This window comes from Bradysia coprophila (genome assembly GCF_014529535.1).
Source record: "Bradysia coprophila strain Holo2 chromosome X unlocalized genomic scaffold, BU_Bcop_v1 contig_173, whole genome shotgun sequence".
Classification (NCBI taxonomy): Eukaryota; Metazoa; Arthropoda; class Insecta; order Diptera; family Sciaridae; genus Bradysia; species Bradysia coprophila.
The window spans coordinates 3,782,287-3,804,890 of record NW_023503302.1 but is presented as its reverse complement, the minus strand read 5'-3'; the positions used below and the strand labels follow the sequence as shown (position 1 = coordinate 3,804,890).

Below are 22,604 nucleotides of genomic sequence, written 5' to 3'. Positions count from 1 at the left end.
TTCATAAGAAAATAACTTACAAATTTTGATTTGTAAAAATTGGCACGCAATTTTCGGTAAACGATTTTTTTTCTTTACTTTAACACTCTTTCAACTGTGCGATGCTATTCGCTGAATTGGTTGTTCGGTGTTTTTATAATCTTATTTTATTATCAAGGTTTTTATTGCTGTAATTTTTATTGATTTCGTAGCACTCCAACGAAAATACGTGCAATTTCAAACTTTCAATAAATCGAATTTTAAATAAGCAAAATTTAAATCTCCGATTTTTTATATGTTATAGGTGACGCATACGGAATGGATGATATATTAATTGTAACATCGCGACAAAGTGAACCGGCAATACTTTGGGCAAATTTCTTAAAAACACGTTTCGATAAAATAACTAAACAGAGAGGCAGACAGCCGTTTAAGTGAGTATTTTAGCACGGCTAAGGAGTTGCATGAGTCGAATATTTAAATTAAAAACCAAATCACTTTTCGTTGTTCGTGTAACGAAAGCACTGCATTTCACCTCGTCGTTGTTTTAGCGAAAACGATCCAACGGAATAAGTGTGAAAGTCTCTCGAAAATTATAGCTCGGTCTGTGGTGTATAGAGCTTCACTTCGCCAGTTCGGTAAAATTGTCAAAGGAACAACTTATGCAATGTCACTCATTAGTTAAAACGAATATCCTTTACTTGTTAAACACAAGAACTGTTCATTTCGCTTAATGATTCGCTAAATATACACACAAAGAATATACACTCTTTAGTATGAGCTCTTCAAAGGCTATTTTTAGAAAATGGATTTGCTACATTTTCCAAATTTGGTAAGGTTTTCCAAGATTTGCTAAAATTTTGGAAAATCTTAGCAAATGTTGAGCAATTTTAGCAAGTTCAATAAGTCAATTTTCCAAAGATTGGCCCTAAAGCTCTTCGGCTCGAACCAGAATAAAAGTTCTGGTCACAATAAATTTGCGGCGTTTCGGTCTCTCCTACGTAAATTACTATTGCTCCGAAAAATGTTTTTTTTTTTGTTTTGGTCTTGTACGCACATTTTCATCACTGCACTCAATATGTTCAAGGTTGAGTGATTTAAGTAATTTTCAATATTTTTTTTTCTCTTTTCTATTGCTCATTAGTTTTCTTCACATCAAAATCGATGAAATACCAATAACATCAGACATTGCAAAAAGATGTCAATCAACCAAACTTCAAATCGTTATACTATGTTCATCGTTAATAGCACTTCCATCACATTTCCTAATGTCTCAATTATCGGTTCTATTGAAACCTGATATCGTGCTGGGAATACTACTTGAAGTGTCTGAGGACAAAATATTGGAAATTCATAAAAATGGTTAGTTTGCACTTGAAATGGCCGTCGATTTTGTTCGTTTGGTTTAATGTGAACTTTTTTTTTTGTTTTAAATCCACCAAATTAAGCAGCTCTGCCTTCATTCAAAAAATGGCGTCGATGTGTGGTCAAAAATCATGATCAATCGTTGGTGGGCAACGTGCTGGGCATTGCTACCGACATATTGGGTCGAGCATTGTGCCAACGGCCGCCTTGCTCGGAAACGAGTATCATGGCAAACAAGTCCTGCCCGAACGAAGCATTCACCGTGTTGCCGAGAAAGGTGAAACTCGGACAGAACAAAGTGGTTGCATTGTTGAATGAACCGTTGATGAAAGACGACTGGGTCAAGGTTAAGATCGATAAGTCTGGAGAGATGATTGAAATATTGAACTTTAAGAAGCGAAATCCGTACACGTTGCAGTTCTCTATACCAGGTGAGGTTTTGTTGAAATATTTTTTTTTTATTGTGAAAAACATTTGAAACTAACCAATGTAACTGACGAAGTTTGTATGTGTTAGGGCTCATTTACTTAGTGAACAATTTTTCACTTAGTTGTGTCCAATGGCAGAAGAGGACCGTAGTACTGCTTCTAGATCATAGACATGAGTTTTTGGACATCTGTACTGTCTAGACTGCCAGAACTATATTTTCCCGTGATGGTGTATGACCACTGTTCACATTATTTCGTTAAAATCAAAGTCAAGTTCTTATTGATGCCTGTTGCTTATCACATAAGAATTAAGCGAAGCATAACTGGCTATGAAAGTCGCAGTCCACTTAAATTATGATTTCTGGCCTTAAGGAAGTGAACCCACTGGAGCAATAGCTTAGATTTTCTCAGAGGATACCGACTACGTTAGGTTAACGCTAGTTCGTTTCCTGCTAATTACAAAAATGTTGCAATGTCACTTTAGAGAGTTTCGTAGCCCTGAATGAACGACTTCGTTGCAATCACGTTAAGCACTAAATTAACATTGAATTTTTTGAACACAGACTCTTGCATGGAAGTATCAACAATGATCGAAATTCGAATCATTAAGAATGAAAAAGAGCTTGGCAGCCGACCGGTGAAATGTGAAAGTCGTCTACGCGAACTGGAGTACATTCTCAAGGCCCAAGAATCGCCACTCGAATTTATGTGCCATTCGCTGGGCATCAACAACTCCGATCGAACTGCATTGGACGCGTACTTATCGCAAACATTTCAGAAGAACGTACCACCGAATTTCCATTTGCTGTCGACTACGGAACCGGTCAAAAATCCCATCTTTCGTGCGAATAAGGACAACAGTAAGTCGATGTGAAACTGTGTGTCGGAAAATAAAGTTTAATAAATTTTCATTGGATCGTTTACAGGCTCCGAGGAGTATCCAACATTGTTGCATTTCGCTGCCAAATGGGGCCTGGAACATTTATGCATGCAGTTAATGGAATGTCCAGGCGGTGAAACTGCTTGTGACATTAGAAATCATGCGGGAAAAACGCCACCTGAGTTAGCTGAAAGTTCGGGATTTATTGCATTAAGTGCAACTCTTCGTAGTTTTGTGGTATGATGACGAACGTTTCTTTTTTCTCATTCAGCAAAACTAAATTTTCTCCTCACTTTCCTCTTGTTAGCAAATGAACGAATTCACGACAATGTACCATTACTTCAAGGGCATAACCGATTCCAATACATCATCGACCCAAGTCATGATCGAGGAGAAATCGCTCGACGGAACAAAGCCTTCCAATTTGGAAAGGAAGGAAAGTTCGCCGCCAATATCAACTGAAGGCTACATGGAAATGAGTGGCAGCGACCAAGATTCAGGCGGTTCGACAAACGCAGTCTCAAATTTAAACTACATCAACGTCGACTACGCGAAAGATGACGAGGTCAACAAGAATCTGAATGATACCAAACTGACCAATGAGCTGGAGGTGCTGACCAACGAAATGAAAATACTGGAACCGGACTATTTCGAGTCCAATGAAACGAACAGGACCGATCAGTTCAGCCAGGAGTGCTCGAATCTGTTGGAGAATTGTCAATCATTGAATTCGTCGAACGAAAGTCAATCCGACTATTTGCTTCAGCCGTCAAACATTCCAGTGAATAATGGAAAAGTGGACAACGATTTCGGCGATTATCTTACACAACCGTCGAACAGGCCAGTGGAATTAAAGATTCTCTGCGAAAATGCCAACTATCAAATGCAACCGACAAACCGAAAAGTAATCAATCCATCCACACCGATCGATGTTGACCATCAGTCGCATTTAAAAATGAATTTCAAAAAGTCTAATAAATCGCTGGTTAAAAGCGATAGCAGCTCGAAGGCGAGTGCCGATGACGAATTGCTCGAGATTATGAACGATTTCAAGAATCACGTATTTACCATCCAGGAAGTGGAACAGTTGGTCATGTCCTGGAAAAATCGTAATGACGTCAAACAGAGTGACAAGGAGCGACAGGAGCAACTGGAGAAGATGCGCTGTGAGTACGAACGAATCCAGGCCCAAATGAAAGAGAAAATGAAACGACCGACGCCTTTCGATCGCGTCAAAAAATTCAAAAAATTATTCTTCCGCAACAAATCCAGCAGTTCGGACGATGGTAATGCTGATGCCGGCGACGATTCGAAAACACATCGACCGATGAGCAGTTTAAGTCTACAGAGCATTTCGAGTTCGTCGTCATCGGGCCGAATGAGTACGGGGAGCGCGTGCAGTGGTGCTAGCCTGGGAGATAGTGGAACTCATTCGGATCAAGAGGAACGCAGACCGGTGTTCTCCAATAATACCTGTCGAGTCGGCCTGCCGGGTAGTCTGATGGACAATTATCTGATTCCACCGACGCCAAGACCGGTCATAACGCCAGCTTCAACACCGACTATCGAAGACAGACCGCAGCCGATTTTTGGCGGCACCAAATTCGATTTGATGGAAAACTATTCAATGTTCCCATCGAATATACCGGTGCATCAACAGACAATGGACCATCATGTCCATCATGATTACATGAACTTTTCGGGACTAAATACCATTGAAGAGACCAAAGAAAATGAGGTTACCGTTCAGCCAATTAAAGTACAAAAACCGGAATCCGTATACGGATCCATTACGAAACGTCCATCCGACTTTTGTAGCACATTCAAGCCAAATTTCATCATCAATCCGACGGTGGTGATTAAGGGCGAAAATGTTAATTTCAATAAGCGCACCGATCGTACCGACGATATTGTGCTGAGTAAAGAGAATATCAATGAAATTTATAAAAATTTAAACGAATTAGACGCAAAGATACAGGAGAACAATAAGAAGATTGTACATGCAGTTAATGAGTGCCATTCTAGTTACGCAAACAGTAATTGTGACAATGGAAATGAACGTGTGCGTCACGAGTACATGAACGTGTAGAGTTTAGTTTCTATTTTCAATTTAATATTTTAAATATTTTATTTTGTCTTTTGAAATATTTTCATCAAAAATAATTAAGTTTATACACACACGAGACGAACCATAAGAACTATAAATGTACCAGTACCACGAGAACTTAAATTTATTTATTTCAATTTTTTATATTGCATTTTTATGTCTATTTTATATAAAATGAAATCGTAAAGTTTTTTCAAGATATTATACCAAAATAGAATCGAAACCAAAGATTTGCTGTTTTCTATTGTTCCGGAAATCAAACTAATGCAGTAGCTTGAGTAGCTTATACGTATGTTGAAAAACATAAAATCATATGCTAGAACCACTAATGTGACCGGTTAATAGTCCTGAGTTACACCCATAGTCAAAAACAAATGGATGATCTGGAGTACTCATAGATTGTCGATATTACTTATATGGTCGATCTACAGAAACATCGGACGACGGGATCTAAGGCTAGGAGTTAAGACCATATGAATGAATTGAATTCTAAGCCCGACTGCAGAAGATATACAAGAAAACTTCTGAATTTCCACTTCCTGCCCCAGTTACCTCTACATATTTAAGAAGGTACTTAGTAATAACACAGGAAACATGCTGTTGAATTCGCCAAAAATTAGTCAACTAGGTGCCAAACCATTTATCGACTGAAAAGATTAGCATTTTGTTTGAGAATAACACTTTCAGTGAGGAGGAAATTATTATTATTCGATGTTTATCTACCTGTAGGAACTTGGACTTAAGAACTTAAGAACTTAAGATCTTAAGATAAAGACAAGAAGCAAGAGTAGCACAGTGCTCATCAATATTTAGACAATAGCCATCGTAATCTACAACACATTTTAAATTATGTTTTTGAAACATTGCTCCAAGTAGCGAAAAAGGTGCTTGGACGTTTTAACAATCCAAGCCTGGAAGCAGGTGACCTTGGGTGCAAGAGCAGAACAAATTTTATTGGGTTCAAAAAATCTGAACGATTCCTGTTTTATTATGTTAACGATAAAAGTAAACTTCTCATTTATTCTATTATGAGTACATGAAGGCCCTTCATTGAATGGCTCGTACATCATTTTCGTCCTTACACAAACACTTGCATGTGACGAAATTAAACCATATTAAAGTCCATTTTTATTTACGTTTCGCTAAATTTGTACATGTGCCAATGTATGACTCACTTCCTTCGTACGGTGTATCTGCCTAGCCACCAATCGGATGATTGGGCCCATAACAATAAAAAAAAAAATTAAAAAAAACATTTTTCTTCCTGTAGTACCAAAACCGTCACATTCACTCACTAAATTTAGTACCGAAAGAGCAACATTCTCCCCTACTATTTTCTCTCAATTTTCATTCCCGCTTATGTCATTTTCGATCCTATCTTTATTCTTTCCCAAATGTGTCAAGTTGTTGTATGTACGCGAATGTAATGTTTTTAGTGTTTTGTGACAATGCATTCATAAGGATTGCTTTCAGCATTCATACAGACTGCTTTCGGCATTCATTCGGATGTCTTTCGGCATTCATTCGGATGTCTTTCGGCATTCCTACAGATTGCTTATTTTTCGACATTTGTGAGAATACATGCACACGGAACGGACTTCTTTAGGCATTCATACGGATTACTTTCGGCATTAATATGGAATGCTTTTGCACCGGTATGTTGTTCAGTTTTGTTGTTATGTTTTGTTCGGAATGTGACTTTGGTACTCCAGGAAGAAAAATAGTATACAAACCAACGATCAAAAAGGTGTGTTTTAGACCACGGTGGTGAAAACATCCTTAGTCTCCGCTCCGCTTCGCGTCGCTCCATCCCTGGACGTTTTCACCACCTGGGTCTAAAACACACCTTTTTGATCCTTGGTATGTAACATACTATTTGAATTGCGTTTGTATAAATGCACAGCATCGAAAGATGCGAATAATTATTTCACAGATCGGAAAAAATGGCGCTGTCAGAATCAGTGCAATGTTTTACATTTAGCTTGTATCGCATTGAATGAATGAATAGGTGTTATGTTTCGTGGTTGTTGGTGTTTGAAAGAAAGACAGAGAATATGCATAAAATTGCAATGTGCGTTGTAGCTGTCACCGGCGTTTTAGCTTTTACGCGTTTGAACAAATGCATGCGAAAATGACTGGAAAACACGCACATTTTTTTCATGCAAAATTTGCATTGCAAATGGCTGCAAACCTTAGAAAAATCTCAAAACTTCCTCATATTGGGCTCTGTAGCTCTAAATAGTTATTGATGACATCGAGTGCGAAGTCCTTTATTAGGCGCTGGAATGAAACTGCAGGCCGTGTGTCATAATACCGTTCGTGAGCCCAATAAAGTACTGCGCACCGAGATTATATTTTCGTCCCTGATGGGAATAATTGTTATTTGACCAAACCTTGAATCACCAAACCTAACAGCTCTAAAGACTACGGTTTCGGCCCGCTAGTCTCAATGATCATCACCGTTCTCCTCGAGAGGTGCCAAGGTGGCGCTGTCATTATTTGAACATGTCTGGTTTCCCATATAATTTTGTGGTTTCCTTTCGCTATCGCGATCACCATGCCACCTCTCGAGTATAACTCTATGGTTTTCCTCTATAATTCTCAGGCGAATCACACAGTGAAACAAACTCCTTAGGGGCTATCGTCAGGGACGTTAAAAAATGCAGATAATTAAGACCGTATGCGTTCGACGGTTTTTTTTCGGAGGGATACTAATTATAGCTGGAGACAAAATCAGCTGTTTTGCTGAGACATTTTCGCAAAAAACTCATTTGATGGTGGTAGTTCCACGTTAGGAGATCATTAGCTTATCATAAAATATCATGACATATCCCGGGATGCAATGAAATTTCGTCTTGAAATCTTCATCTATGGAACTTTATCTCATCTACTGAAAGACCGAATTTGGAAGAATCGAAGATGCTCAAAGTGTCTAGCAAATTTAGTGATACTTTGGTTTATTTTTTCAGTCACGGGACCGGAAATGGATTGCTTCAAATGTCTGTGCATTGTTTTGAAAACTGAAAATTTTCCTAATGAAGTGAGTTTGATTAGTGACGAAGTCACATTTTACGATAAGCTGAATATGCTAAAGTAGGACTCATGACTCCCGATGATATGTTATTGCGGAAATTATCTCAGTTGTTATGGTGACTGCATTTTTTTTAGTGAAATAGAGAAAAACATTTATGCGGCGTCAATTTGTTGGAAGTGTCAAACACGATTATACGGAACTTCTGACATCCGATAGAATTCTGCCACCGCCATTTTTTCCGATCTGTGAAATAATTATTCGCATCTTTCGATGCTGTGCATTTGTACAAACGCAATTCAAAAATGTTTTTTTTTGTTTTTTTTTTTTTATTGTTATGGGCCCAATCATCCGATTGGTGGCTAGGCAGATACTCCGTACGAAGCAAGTGAGTCATACATTTGCACATGTACAAATTTAGCGAAGCGTAAATGAAACTGAACTTTAATATGGTTTAATTTGGTCACATGATGCAAGTAATAAGAGTTTGTGCAAGCACGAAAATGGTGTTACGAGCCCTTCAGTAAAGGGCCTTCATGTACTCGTATTAGGATGTGTGAAGAGTTTACTTATCTTTACCACCGTAAAACAGGAATTACTTAGGTACTTTGAACCCAATAAAATTATTTCTCCAGTGTTCTTGAATCCACACTGACAAAAAAGTTTCGAAAAACTCACCTGTCGCACGTAACTTTGTCTCCAGAGGTAATCTACATTATCTGCCGCAGCTGTATTTTTTGTATGGGGCGCTACAGCTGTGGCAGCTATTGTAGATTACCTGGAGACAAAGTTACCTGCAACAACTGAGTTTTTCGAAACTTTTTTGTCAGTGCATGGTCAGCTATTTCCAGGCTGCGATGATTGACCGTAGTTACAAATTTCACGAATTTTTTCGTTACTTTGATCAATGTTTGATAAACACGATGTAAAATGTGTTGTAGACTACGATGCACAGTGTCTAAAATGTTGATGAGCATGATACTAATTTTAAGGTCCACGGTTGCAATTTACCCTTCACAACGTTCTTAATCATACAGTACCAGTGTGGAGTCGCGAGAGTTTCAACCATTTGAAAGATTTGTGACGAACTCCTCGCACTCTTGACTATTTCTATGTACTTTGGATGGTGACACAATACAAACAAATGCATGACTCTACTCAAAAATACCGCTCATGTAATATGTGAAATCAAATGTTTCTTCAAATCGGGCATATTCTTAGGACTAAAATCACATTGATGGCATTTCAGGTCGGCAGCCAATAATTTCTTGCAGATATCCGTTGCTGGTTTGAAAACTTTGCCATTCTGTCTTACTTCCCTGTGGACATCTGAAAAGAAAATCGACAATAAAAATCCATTTACGGCTGACACCTGTGTGTACTCGTCCCATCCATACCGTGAACGTTCCGAAAGAATTTCGTAGTGAAACTGTTCCAGTGAATTTTCGTCTTTAGGCAGGTTGAATTGAAATCCAGAGATATCACATGCAAATGAAGTCGTTGCATGCTCGGCTCGGCATGGTATCCAATTTTAAATAATTTCTCATCTTGACCAGTCACTTCGATAACATTTTTTGCTAGCAGTTCCATTTCGTCCATTAGTTTGAGGTGATTTTCGGATGAAGTTAACTGAAAAAAGTTTAACATTTGCAGTTCAACAGAGTAAAATGAATTCTTGACTTCCTTACATGATACACGTCTTCAATGTCTTCGTAAGGGAGTATTAGAAAGTGGTACTTTGCCTTCGGGAATTTGTCTTTAATTGCAACGGCTACTTCACTGGATATAACCCGATAGTTTGGATCTTTCATTGTCTCTATTAAGGCCAAAGACCAACTACCCTTGTTTTTGTTCATTTTGTTTACAAAATCACAAAACTACACTTACAATATTATCACTCTCAGTCTGTTTACTAACCGGCAACCGGCTAATTTATGCAGTGCTGCCAACGAAGTTTTTCTTTGAAAATTAACTGAGTGTAACTTTCCCTCAAATTAGTTCTACATTTTTATGAAATCATATTTAGACCGGAGGACATATAGTAGTGTTGTTGATAAGAATGAAATCTTGCGACTCTTTTTGTTAAAATACATTTTGATAAGCAAATTAATTAATTTGTCACGAATTGATTGTGAGATTAAGTATATAGGCTCTGTTGATGAGAAATCAAAGAAAATTTGTTTTCGATTAATTAAACGTTTAACCAGAGCTAATGTCACCTCATAATCAAATCGTGACAAAATTATTTCACATTCCATTTGGTTATTAATTGACAAAAATTAACATTTTGAAGTGTTTTTGGGAGATATTGAAGCATTTGATACCTTTGCAACGTTGCTACAGAAATTAATGACCTCACCGGTTTGGGTTACGAATAGATGTCATGTTTATCTACGGCCCACTGAAATAAAGGCAATTGGCGTAGCATCCTAGTATACAACCTTCTATAGATCATCTTCAAGCACGTTTGAAATGCCATCCACGTTAAAAATATCATACAAATGAATGAACGAAACATCTAGCGAAACTAAAGTGAGGTAACGTTCGAAAGTACGGTATCTTGAAGATGATCTACAAAACGCTGTCAACTCAATGTTGTTTACAAATTTGAGGTATTTGCTCCGGAACACAGCTCTCCTGATGATCTTAGAGATATATGCGATTCATCTGCGTGATCTCCCCAAAGTTTTCCCTTGGGTTGGCATTGCATTGGTATAGAGTGTTATGATGAAAGAGAAGAAAATATTTTGACAAGTATCCCAAGGCAAGTTAAAATAAACTGGTCTTCTGTCCTCTCGCTCTCAACGTACCACGTTGACAGAGAAGTAAATACTTTGACAAGTACCCCAAGGCAAGTTATAATAACTAGTCTTCGGTTTGCTCGCTTTGATTTTAACAGTCTATGGAATAACTGCAAGTCGATAACATATGACAAAGTAAACAGTAAATGTAGATTCCACTCCTTCGTGTCCTATACCATCTATCATCAGTTTTCACTGATGTAAAAAGTCAAAAGAATCGATAGTTACGGTCCTATTATGTGTAACTTTCATGACAGCTTTTTATGAAAAAATCAAATTTTTAAAAGTGTAAGTTTAAGCGGGCAACACTGATCTATGTATCTTGACACTTTTGACAGTCGCATTGTCACACATGTGTTCATATCGTTCATCTTCAACGTATATTTGTAAACACACAGTCGGAATAAGTGATTTTTAAGGTTTTTAAGCAACAACATTTCGAACGGTGAAAGAAAACCATTTTTTCTGTTAAATGTCCATTCAATTAGCCAAACTTTGTTCGATTATATTCGAACGGCATTTCGGTAAAAATGTTCAAATTGTCGGCGACTGTTTATTTGCTGCAATTCAATCGCGTTCCCTATCAATGATCGTCAAGAACACCGGTCTGCCTAGAAGTGATGTAGCACATGCACTGGCTATTCTAATCAAATTCCGATTGGTTAAATTCGATGCGTCGGCAAACGAGAGTTTTGCTGAATATTCGCTGAATCGGGATTCCATTCTACTGATACTACGATTTCCTCGGTAAGACATTTCGTTGAGTGTATCCATTCATGCAGAGCATACATCGTGACGGATGGATTGACATAAACTTGTTCAACCATTTCAGGTACGTACACTTGATACAAACCAAATTTGGGATGGTCGCTGCGGCTCTTGTTGAAGAATTGTTGCGTTCGGGCAGTCAAACTGCATCCAAACTCATAGCCCACTGCTTCGATAGTAAAACAAAAACCAGCCTCACAGAGCATCGCGATGCATTCAATGAGTTATGTCAGTCGATGTATGTGTTCCGGGCACCGGTTGTGGCAAACAAAGAACAGGAAAATGTGGGAGTACCAAGGCTACAGATCGACGAACACAATTTGTTTGCGACCGTGGATTTGGATTTGAATGAAATAACAAAACTGAAGGAAGACAGTACCGTGGTGACCAAGGATAAAGGTGAGGAGAATATGGTGTGAAGAGTGCGTCATTACAAAAACCTCGGTTTCAGATGTCTATTGGATGGTAAACACAGACAGATTTCATCAAGAGTTTCGCGACGAACTAATTCTGTCAGCTGTCGAGCGTAAAATTAATCCCAGTGCGAGCGAAGTGATGAAGCACATCTTACATCAAATGTATTTGAGAACGAAACCCTGGGAGCCGAGCTCGAATCCGATTCCGTTCGTGGAAATCCGACAATTGGTGGAAAAAGAATCGTCGAATTTGGAATTGATCAAATACTTGGACCAGTACGTGTCCATCATCAGTGAGTAATTTTTCGTCGGATTACGTTCCATTTGGATATGAACCAGTGACCAAAATGATAATCAAATTCCAGTGGACGATCAGTTAAAGTTTCTAGCCAAATATGGAGACATGGGTGGCGGACAGTATGTCGTTCAAATGAAATATGCTGTGGAGCAATTGACGTGGGTGTGCATAGAGAATATAATTACAGAGAAATTTGGATCGAAAGCTTCGAGAATATTCAGGTAACATTTTGTTCGATGATCTATGAGCGATTGGATAGCCGCTTTTGGCGTTACTTTGCACTCGTTTCAGAAATTAAATTATTGTAACATTGTATGGTCACCTGTCACCATTTTTGTTTGAATGACTCCAGCTCCAGACGGTGCTAAAAACTCATCTTTTACAATTTACAGAGTTGTCAGACTGCGAAAATTCAGCGAACAAGAAGACATCCAAAAGGAAGCGATGGTCCCATCGAAGGAAGCTAAACTGTTCACATACAAACTCTTAGAGGAACATTTTCTGCAGGTCAGATCATAGCCAAAAAATTTTTTTCCTCCTTTCGGATCTGACTCTCAATCTCAATTATCCAGACGAAAACAGTTCGAAAACCGGGCGGCGGTGGTACTGGTATGGCAAAATCATTTTTCCTTTTCTACGTCAGTCAAACGCAAATCGTGTCGATGCTGCTGGAAATTTGCTACAAGGCCCTATTCAATTCGATGACTCGGTCTGCGTACAATAAATCCGAAAATCGACGACTAATCGATAAGTCGCAACGACTCGATGGGATTGTTGAAGCGATGAAGGATAGAGGCGAATCGGAGGAATATATCGCTGAGGTATGTTGAAATTTGGCGGAGTGATGTCGTCAAATGGAATTGTTACCGACGTTTTGCACAATTCTTTTCATTCTAGATACACGAAACGTTGACACCGCCGGAGCGAGAAGTTTTACAGAAAGTGAAAACCCGAATCAAGAACTTAGACAGTGCCGAAATCGGGTTAGATGAAACTATTTTCCTGTTTCAATTGTATGAAAATTACAAAAATTAAAATGCCAATTGAATTAGCAAAAGTGTTGTTTCTGACTCAAACGACAAAGAATGCCACAAATCCTTATATCATTCGAAATCGCGAATGAGAGGGTTTTCGATGCTATTAATTTAGGAAATTTTTGTGCTTTTCAGACTCTGCTTCCCGTTAATTTAGGATGACCATGAAGTTCTGCTTGTAGTAAAGTTTCTACGTTGTTGTTGTTGAACTTAAACTGATATCATCAAGAGAATGTAATTTTGGTGGATTTCGTTTGTTTCTTTCGTTTTATTTGTTCCACACGTATTCCACCATTCCACCACGTAGAAGTAGCATTTGTCTTTACGTTTCTTCAATTACACACATACGTGTGAGTGAAACGACACTCTTTACGCTTCTTTCGTTGACAACATGTAGAACGATGTAGAACAATTAAAACTGTAGAATTCTAACCAATTACATACTTTAATTGAGTTGAGTTTACGACAAGAAATTCGGTTACGGCTTTTTGTTAACTCCCACTCACTTTTTCACCATTCGTTCCAATATCACTGTGGCTGAGGTAGTACGTGTGTTACTGTATAAATCATTGAATCTATTACTTCTTTTGCTCAAAGTATGGCCCAGTGTTTGAAACACAATCTTTTATTTCATTCGTTTCTCATTACATTTAACTTATATCCGACCACTTTGGTAGTTCATAATTGCTTATTGTCATTTCTGTCGATAACAGATGAGTACCAATCAGGGACTATTTTTGAGAAATTCTTTGAGAAATTTTGAGAAATTTGAGAAATTCTTGAGAAATTCTTGAGATATTCTTTGAGAAATCTTTGTGAAAAAGTTTTGAGAAATTTTTTATATTTTAACATAATAACATATTAACATAATAACCGAAAGTACTGCTTCCCAAAATTTACAGATGCCATAATAACTGAATATTTTCAGGAATTTTAATTCCGACGAAAGTTGGATAATTTAGGGGAAGCCGAGAGAACTCACAATGTTTTCAAAGGTTTTTCGGGAAGAGGAAGGTCGAAATCTCGTCCTTTTTTTCCGTACGTAATTCTATGAACTGTGGAATTGCAATTATGAAAAACCCTTCTCTGACTAGGCATTGTACAATACGTGAAAGTTAAAATGCAATCCTTTCAGTGTGTCATTCTCTACGGTGCACATCAGCTTTAATATCATCAGTCGTACCAAGACAGGAATTTGCATAATCGCACATAAAGTTAAGAAATTTAAAGTGAATCCCCTGGTCCAGGTGATTTATGCATAATAATCTAGTCATCATTCATTACATTGTTTGCCTGCAGCAGATCAACGTAAAAAATTTCCGGTGTTCAATATTTGAATAGAAAACTTTCTCAATGAATTTTACGAAACAGATGAATGAGAGCATGCACTGCACCTTCGATCCGTCTATTTTCTGACTACACAGACCCTTGACCTGTGGACTCTAATATTGCGTGTACAAGCAAGGTGCACACTCGTAATTAAATTTACAATTTTTGCACAGCATCCACGCTTGGTGCAACGTCGTACGCAATACACACGAGTACACATTCCTCACAGGTCACAGAAGGTCGTAAGTATTTACATAAGAAAATTCATTGAATTTACCGACACAGTTATCATTGTCACTAATGTTTAACAAGTCCCGTCGTCCATAATGTGGGTTTGATCTGTGGCTGAAAAATGTATTCAAGTTTTTACATTGAAACTAGGAAGCCAAAAAGCATGTCAATGCTTACTCATAAAATTGATGGCATTCAATGATGTTAGTTGTTTGACCACTTGAGTCAATTTTTTTTTTAATGGATTCCAGAGCCATTAGGGCAGCATAAATAATGGGATAAAGACGAATGACGAGTACAAAAAAGAAAATGAAAAAATGAAGTCACCTCTACTTCTGTAAGCAAATCTAATTCCTAGATCGTTCGTGTACGTGATAGTGAATCTAAAAATAATTGTTAAAAAACTAAGCTCAAGCTAAGCAAAACGACAGATTACAAGTACAATTGGAAACTGCCGTGAATTGATACAATATATCTTTCTGCATTATAGTACGACAATGATTTGATCGAAAGAAGTAATAGATTCGATACTTACGCTTGTAATATGTACTTACCGATTTTTGAAGGTCAACTTTGATTTAAAAAGAACGTCGTCATAGATTATTAGTTGTGAGAAAAACGTTCTAACTCGATGATAAAGGTTTTATAGGCGCACGATGTATTGGCACACTCGGTCTACATCCTCGAATGACAATGCACACATCTAGTGCCTAAGTAAGCAAGCATTCATCACTCGGTGAACTCTTACATCATATAGTAAGTGATAAAACGTTGAAAAGTAGAGTTTTCGTCGAGGTTGATCACTTGCATCATCTAGAAGTCAATGGTCACACAAGACAATGAATCCGCTGACCAAAGAATCAAATATATTCAACTGCATATTGTTACAGCACTGCTATTATCGTTTTATTTAACGGTCCAATAAAATATTAACTCACACTTTTCGTATGCACAATTCATTCACACTTCGTCGGTTGTATATATCATCTTACTTGTTGCCCTATTTTATCGAAATTTCTGACCGCAATTTGTTGACGATTTAGCTTAAATTTGTCTCATTTGCATTACAAAATATTTATAATGTTTCAAATGTCTCGAATTATTGTCCAAATTATCATCTAGTGACATTTTTACATCACCATTGCGGTAGATATGTTTTTGATTTTTTTTTTATTTAAGTGACACATTTTGCTTCAAATATGGTCAAACATACTTTTATGAAAAAGAAGAGAAAAAAAAATCGTATAAAGTGTAGGTATGGTATACACTACGTTATTCGGTGTGATATTACGTTAAAAATAAAAACAATAAAGACACAATTTCATTAACACTTTATTTTTCGATTGACGAAATTTTTCTGCTTAACCTTGCCTTGTGTGATTTTTAGCCAAAATATTAAGACTCATAAAAGTTTTTTTTTTTTGATTTACAATTTACCATAATTATAAACTATTGCGATATGGTGTAGAAAAAGACTCTCGTTTCTTTTTCATATTTTTTTATAATATTTTTAACAAAACATTTATTTACATAAATAAAACTAAAATTTAAATTGAACGATAAAATTTGCAAAAGTAATGATCTAAAGAACGTTGCAATTGTTCAAGTTAAGAGTAGAGATGCTACACATGCATAGCACACACAGAGAAAAATCTGCGATTAAATGCCGAATATAAGCGAAAACAGACAGGTTGCATTTCATCGATTTTCAATTAAAAAAAAAAAAAAAACTTAAATTTGGCCGAAGAAAACTAAACTTTGATTTTCGTGCCTAATTAAGAGGATTAGGTTCTGAGCTGAAATCGTTGCCTATATTTGTGGCTTTTCGTCGAATTTTGAGGATATCTTTTTTTTAATTCTTTAAAAATGTAAAACCGCAATAACGACCACAGTAGGCACACCACAACAATCGAATCTGATTTTTGTTGAAGGTTGAAACATTTGTAGTCGTTGTTACGGTTTTTAAATTTTTTAAAAACAATTTTTTTGTAAAAACATGTTAGCAAAAATAATTTAAAAAAACATAGCTAACGCCGAACCGTACGAAACACCTATTCGTATCAAAAGCCTTTACTGTGAAACTCTTCATTTCTTTTACTTCATTCTCTACTGAAAAGCTATTCGCCCTTTAAAATCACTTACATTATCTTTCTTTGCCTTGTTAGCATATACAAATTAATTGCCGGAGGCAATATAGACAGCCCCGTACGAAGTCAACTTTCATAAATTCCTATTTAAACAGCTATATACCGCTATATTTACCTATATTTCACTGTAAATAAACATTTCACAGATGAATATGCTATTATATAGCTCTATATGCCTGTATATAGCTCAATATAGGTGAATATAGATATATATAGATGTCCATATATGGAATGCCTGAAACACCCCACACACATAACAAATTATTTCCATGTTAACAGAAACACTCTAAGTACCATTTTTCCCAATATATATCACTTTTATTAAAATCCAATATGGCCACCGGCAGCCATTTTGTTAGGAGACCGGAAATTTTACCGACGCTTTACATTCGTTAATACCTTTCAAACAAAAAAAAATTCATGAAATTCGGTCAAAATTTACTCGAGATATTGACAAAATACTCCATGATCACTGTACGGCCGAGTAGCCAGATAAGAGCTCACTCCAAGAGACCTAGCTCACGCTCCGGAGAACATAATTTCAAAAACTTTCCCTGATTGGTACGGTCAATACCTATCTAATAAAGCTAAAACAGACGAAATATGTTGAAATGTGGCCGACCTACAAGCAAAAACTGCTTGCCGCCCTGTGCCTGTTTCACACCAAGGGGTCTAACTCACGAGTCGGTCATCCAATTTCCATAAACTTTTTTTTTGTCGATCGGTATTGTAAAAACCTTTTATTTGACGTATCAGTTACAAGTGTAACGTTTGAATGTCCGGAGATATCTTCGAAAAACCGTAAAGCACTTATTGGGCCACAGCTCGGGAAGGGTCGATCCAAAATCACTCATCTTCGAACTTAGCCTGTCTTTTGACATTACCAAACGGGAAAAAAAAGGTATTTTCAAAATCGGATGCGTTTTACTCAAGTTATCGTGCAGACGGACAGACGGACAGACGGACAGACGGACATTTTTTTTTTCACTGATTTGGCATCTCTAGACAACCACAATAGGTTTCCCCTTACTCAGGGAGTCCAATTCGACGTGTTACGGATGTATGCGTAAACGCATAAGACCCCAGTACTTCGTACGGGTCTAAAAAACGCCCAAATATAGGCATTTCAGGCATACATTACTTAAAAGATAGACATAGACAGACATCGACATAGATGCTTAACTAACATTGCAGCCTGCATTTGTGTGTTTCGTATTTTATTGACGATTTCTTTTCACCAGAATCCTTTTTGAAAAGTTTACAACCGCACTAACGACCATAATGTGTTGTCGCAATTCGACCAGTCGGAAGTTTACCGAAATTTTCTTAAACTGCTCAGTTTACTCGGAGTTGGTCTAATCAAATCTATTTTTTATTGAAGGTATTGAACATATTCGTGGTCGTTATTGCGCTCGTACACTTTTCAAAGAGGATTGTGGTGAGAAGCAAAAATAATCGAAAATACGATTTAAAAAAAAAACGCCCAAATGCATTCATGCCCCTTAAAGAGCAAAGAGTCCGCCGAAATATAATACTACAAAAAGCTTCGTAATTTCTATTGCTGATGGAATACGGCATGTTTTATGATTAGAGTCGTTGTGGTTTGTAAATGATTCCACACAAAATTTTATTAGCAAATAAAAATCTAGATTTTTTTATTTTAGTATTTCATTCTGGTTGCGAGTATGTTTATAACAAAAATTCAGAAAATAAAAATCTAGATTTTCATTTGTTCAACGAAATTCTTTCGGAAACAATTACCAACCACATCAACACCCAAATTAGAAAAATCGCCGAAATTCACTTTCCTCTTCGTGTACGACGAAAATAATGATCTGATGTGTTAGATCTGAACGAAAAATATAACTTTTATAAAGAAAACATCAAAAATAGATGTCAATGTCCAAATGTAGGCTATGTGATCCATATTTTAAAGCACTACATGTCGGTCTTAAAAATGAAAAAGCAAAATCACTCGACCTAGTCTTGAATCAACAAAACTGACGCATAAAATTGGATTCCAAGTTTTCATCGCTAGTTCTCCTAAAGAGGCTTGAATTAACTGCCGGATTTTTCTCTGTGCGTGAATGGGGTCTATGTGCAAACAAGTTGCATAAAAAGCATAAAAAGGAAACAATTATTATTATTATTATTGTGACAAAAATTTCATATAATTGCCCTCCCCATCAAGTGACATAAACCCATATTTTTTAAAGCTTTTCTATTTTATTTTTTACTGAGGTGAAATGTGTAATCCATACTTGGTGTACTACTGTTCAACTGTAGTAAAAGGTGTGTCCATATGCATTCAATTTTAACGTGCACCATTACCATTAATGTTCTTACGTAAAAAAAATCAACACAACTCTAATGTGCATGGATGCATATTAGCTGTTGCAGTAAAATGCATTGGAAATTACAGATCCTGATAAATAGGTGTACGCAATTGAAGAAAAATTTAACAACAGAAAGAAAGGAAGAAGTTTAGAAATTTTAACAAAGGGCTGTTAAAGCCAGTGAGGACCAAAATACATAAGCAACGGCTAAAGTTAAAATCTTGTTAAAACTAATGAAGTAAAAGATTCTACGTCAATCTGTTGATAGTACTAAAGAAGTAAAAGATTCGAAAATTATGTGGTTAAGTGGTACGAAAGTGGTTAGCTCCAGACCTATTAAAATTCACTCTTGTTGCAATGTACCAAAAATGTAACTGAAATTCCTATATATAAATCCAGTTACGTTAACAAAACTATGTCTCAAGTTTGTAGTCTTCATATTAATAGATATATGGAACAACTAATGCCAGGCAACAACAAAAATAACAATTCATCAAATATAGTTTGCAACAGCATTTTTCTATACACACGACTTCATGCATTAAGGTCGAATATCCGTAAATTGATTTTGATTTGAGTCGTGATTGTACCATTTACCATCAAATTTAAATCAATGCGATATTCGAACAAATGTGCTTGTTAAAGACGTTTCATATTTCATTTTCATTTTAAATGATTGCTTTTTCGGTATGTGAAATTCATTAGACCAGTTAAAGCGAATTTTACATTTTGAATGTGTTATAGCAACACAGATTCATACACGTTCCGTTCTGGCATTCTTTTGTTTAATAAATGACAAAAGTGTCGTTTCAGAATTCTTATTTTTGTGTTGGGTTAGGTCGTGTGAAATTACCACAGAGTATATTGACCTAGATAGATAGATAGACCTTCGGAAAAGTTGGAGAATTCTTGAATTTCTGTTAAAAGTTTCAACAATTCAATTGAACATTTAGAGCTATGTCGCATAGTCTATTCCATACGCCTTGCACGACTCTGTTTCTTTTTATGTAAAAAACACTGCAGGCTTTAAAACACATTTCGCTTTTTCGTGTGAATGTTTGATCCGAGACGAAGCTGAGGTCAATAAAAACACGAAAACGTGACCTTCCACTGTTATCCAGAGCTTTATAATGGATTTTACATGTTAAGGCCGTTCCGACCCGCCAGCACGTAATTTACGTAAAATCACTTTTATATAGGCTGCGGCAAAGATTTAACGTTCATCATAATATACCACCGAATTCAATTTCATTGTACGTGTTTAGGAATAGTAAATTATTGGTATACATTATATGCAATCATGTTCGTATAACCTAAAAACTAACTTTTTAATCACAAACTAAAACATCAAACAACTTAAAGACTAAAATTTTTGTTTTTGTTCTAACAATATCAGTCATAAAGGTACAGAAGAAAAGGTATTCCTCCTCGTGATATGTACACAGTACAAATACCGTGCTTGTGTGTATCCAGTTCTACGGCATCAATTTTCCGTTGTATTGCGCGTATACACTGTCCCAGAATGTCATGCGATTTTGTTCTGGATTATACTTACATTCCATACTGCCTTCGATGTCCAAATATGGGACGGCAGACATAGCATCTTTTGCTGCAAGTGGTGTCCAATCAATGGCTAGCGTACTGTCGTCTCGACCTAGTGGCGTCGGGTTTCTGAACGGTAAGGCCAAAGAAAACATTTTTTTTTAAATAAAAATCATTTGTAAGTAAAAAAAGACTGCTCACATAAGATAAGTAAGTAAATGGACTAAATTTAAGAGTTGACTCTACAAATCCGCCTTCATGGTCGTATCTATGTGCTGGTGTGGTTGAACTCCACTAACACTACATCTTTACTTAGATTTCAAAAAAGCTTTCTATCCCATTTGGATTTACCGAAAAACATTACAATTCCTTCTGAGCCATCATTAAGAATTCGGGTACCAAACTTGAACTCTAAATTCATTGCAGTTTTAGTTGAAAATACTTAGATTATCGTTACCATCGCCATCGCATCGAATTCATAAAAATGGTTTCGCTTGTTAACTTGATTGATTCGAAAATGGGGCAAATCATGCACAGCTCATTCGTCTTGTTTCGATCTAGACAATAGATCAAAGGCGGTTTGTTTGGTCGTCAGCGTCAGCAGATTTCTCTTGCACAAATCGACAGCAGTGAACACATTCAAGATCTTTCCAGGTCCTGACCTGACCTGCTTAGAGATTAACGCTCCAATACATTCCCTACTGTATAACCGATATTCATAAACATAAAGCCACGAACACTGAATACAAATCGTACCATCTTGGCTCTGTGGTTGATATTTCTACAGTGCAATTGAGTTAGTTTTGCATGAACTAGACTTGGTCTGATAGGAACTGAATAATTTAAGGTAGGACTCCACAAGAAACTATTGGAAGTGCGCGAGTGGGAAACCACTCTTTTGTGATTAACATGGTTAATCAGTTAATCTGATTAACCACCATATTTCACGATTAATTGTAGTTTTGCGACGATTCACCGGTAAAATGCTGGTTAATAACTGATTCGTCATCATGTTAAATCACGTCAATAAAAAAGAGTGGTTTCCCCCTCGGAAGCCCTTCACCCAATCAGTCAGTATGGCCAGTTCCGGCCTGACGTACAGCAAAACTAGAACAAACCAAATGGTTTAATTTTTCGTTGCTCCAGATTTAATTGTTTGAAATGGAAATTGCAGGTCGTTCAATAATTATGCATCTCACATAACACAAAAAATTATTGCACAAAAATTGTAAGAATTAAGTAAAGGAATTCGAACGAAAAAAAAAAACTGTAATTCCACAATGTATATGGTGCAAATTATTCATAACTTATTTGCTTTCATCAAATCGTGGTATATTACTAATATTATGCACATAATCAACAAGAAAACTAATCTTAAGCCGTAAAAAATCACATATTATACCTAGATCTGTAAAAGCTATAAGCGAGAAGTGAAGAGAAAAAAACGTTAACTAAAACATCAATAGCAATATTATGCATTCGATTTTAATGTTGTATTGCAACATATCCTCTCGCTATGAATAATTAATTATATTTTTAGTTTTTGGTTTCTTCGGCAACTCACTCTTTAAAATACTTTTAATCTCTACATCCGACTACGAAAAAAAAATAAGTTCAAAACAATCTTCTGTATCATTGACCCGGTACCGTAAAGTGTGTAATTATGAGAACCTTGAAATTGAAATGTTTAATTAATTATACCATCGTGTATTGTGCGGTGCATGGAAAAACGATTATTTTTTTTCTTCTCTTTGGTTTACAAATCTTGCAGATCTGATGGCTCTCCCTCGTCTTTTGTTTGAACAATCTCATAGTTTCCATGATAATCAAACGATGTTTATGAGCCCAATCAGTCTAATTATTTTGTAAACTTTTTATTTATTGCAAAACAATTCATCAGTTACTCGATTGC

General features: G+C 36.6%; 4 protein-coding genes and 1 long non-coding RNA gene across 8 annotated transcripts in view; 3 read left to right on the top strand and 2 right to left on the bottom strand.

Annotated features, from left to right (window-relative positions):
- Positions 1-4,845, top strand: part of LOC119068220 (phosphoinositide 3-kinase adapter protein 1) — a 34,499-nt gene extending 29,654 nt beyond the window's left edge. For 2 of the 3 annotated variants that reach the window (XM_037171716.1, XM_037171715.1), the window contains 6 exons: positions 284-413; positions 1,124-1,341; positions 1,431-1,775; positions 2,336-2,632; positions 2,699-2,889; positions 2,960-4,845. In XM_037171716.1, coding sequence (XP_037027611.1) covers positions 284-413; positions 1,124-1,341; positions 1,431-1,775; positions 2,336-2,632; positions 2,699-2,889; positions 2,960-4,741 — 2,963 coding nt within the window. In that variant the 3' untranslated portion in view covers positions 4,742-4,845. Of the gene's footprint in view, positions 1-283; positions 414-1,123; positions 1,342-1,427; positions 1,776-2,335; positions 2,633-2,698; positions 2,890-2,959 lie in introns of all 3 variants that reach the window. The other variant, XM_037171713.1, reaches the window with a different exon arrangement.
- A 4,097-nt stretch (positions 4,846-8,942) lies between these two features.
- Positions 8,943-9,734, bottom strand: LOC119068219 (aprataxin-like protein). Its single transcript, XM_037171712.1, has 3 exons — positions 9,479-9,734; positions 9,188-9,419; positions 8,943-9,119 (listed from the first exon to the last, which is right to left on the bottom strand). Exons 1-3 carry the CDS (start codon positions 9,644-9,646, stop codon positions 8,962-8,964), a joined length of 558 nt encoding a protein of 185 aa, XP_037027607.1. The 5' UTR covers positions 9,647-9,734; the 3' UTR covers positions 8,943-8,961.
- A 1,057-nt stretch (positions 9,735-10,791) lies between these two features.
- On the top strand, positions 10,792-13,130 carry LOC119068218 (DNA-directed RNA polymerase III subunit RPC3). The gene is made up of 7 exons (XM_037171711.1): positions 10,792-11,338; positions 11,424-11,758; positions 11,811-12,068; positions 12,141-12,294; positions 12,466-12,580; positions 12,646-12,894; positions 12,971-13,130. Exons 1-7 carry the CDS (start codon positions 11,064-11,066, stop codon positions 13,106-13,108), a joined length of 1,524 nt encoding a protein of 507 aa, XP_037027606.1. The 5' UTR covers positions 10,792-11,063; the 3' UTR covers positions 13,109-13,130.
- A 299-nt stretch (positions 13,131-13,429) lies between these two features.
- LOC119068216 lies at positions 13,430-21,876 on the top strand. The gene is made up of 3 exons (XR_005086111.1): positions 13,430-13,500; positions 17,031-17,032; positions 21,867-21,876. It is a non-coding gene; the product is annotated as an uncharacterized LOC119068216 (long non-coding RNA).
- LOC119068215 (venom carboxylesterase-6) overlaps positions 19,838-22,604 on the bottom strand; it is a 25,441-nt gene continuing 22,674 nt past the window's right edge. For both annotated transcript variants that reach the window (XM_037171710.1, XM_037171709.1), the window contains exon 11: positions 19,838-20,821. In XM_037171710.1, the coding sequence (XP_037027605.1) occupies positions 20,626-20,821 (196 nt within the window). In that variant the 3' untranslated portion in view covers positions 19,838-20,625. The remainder of the gene's footprint in view (positions 20,822-22,604) is intronic.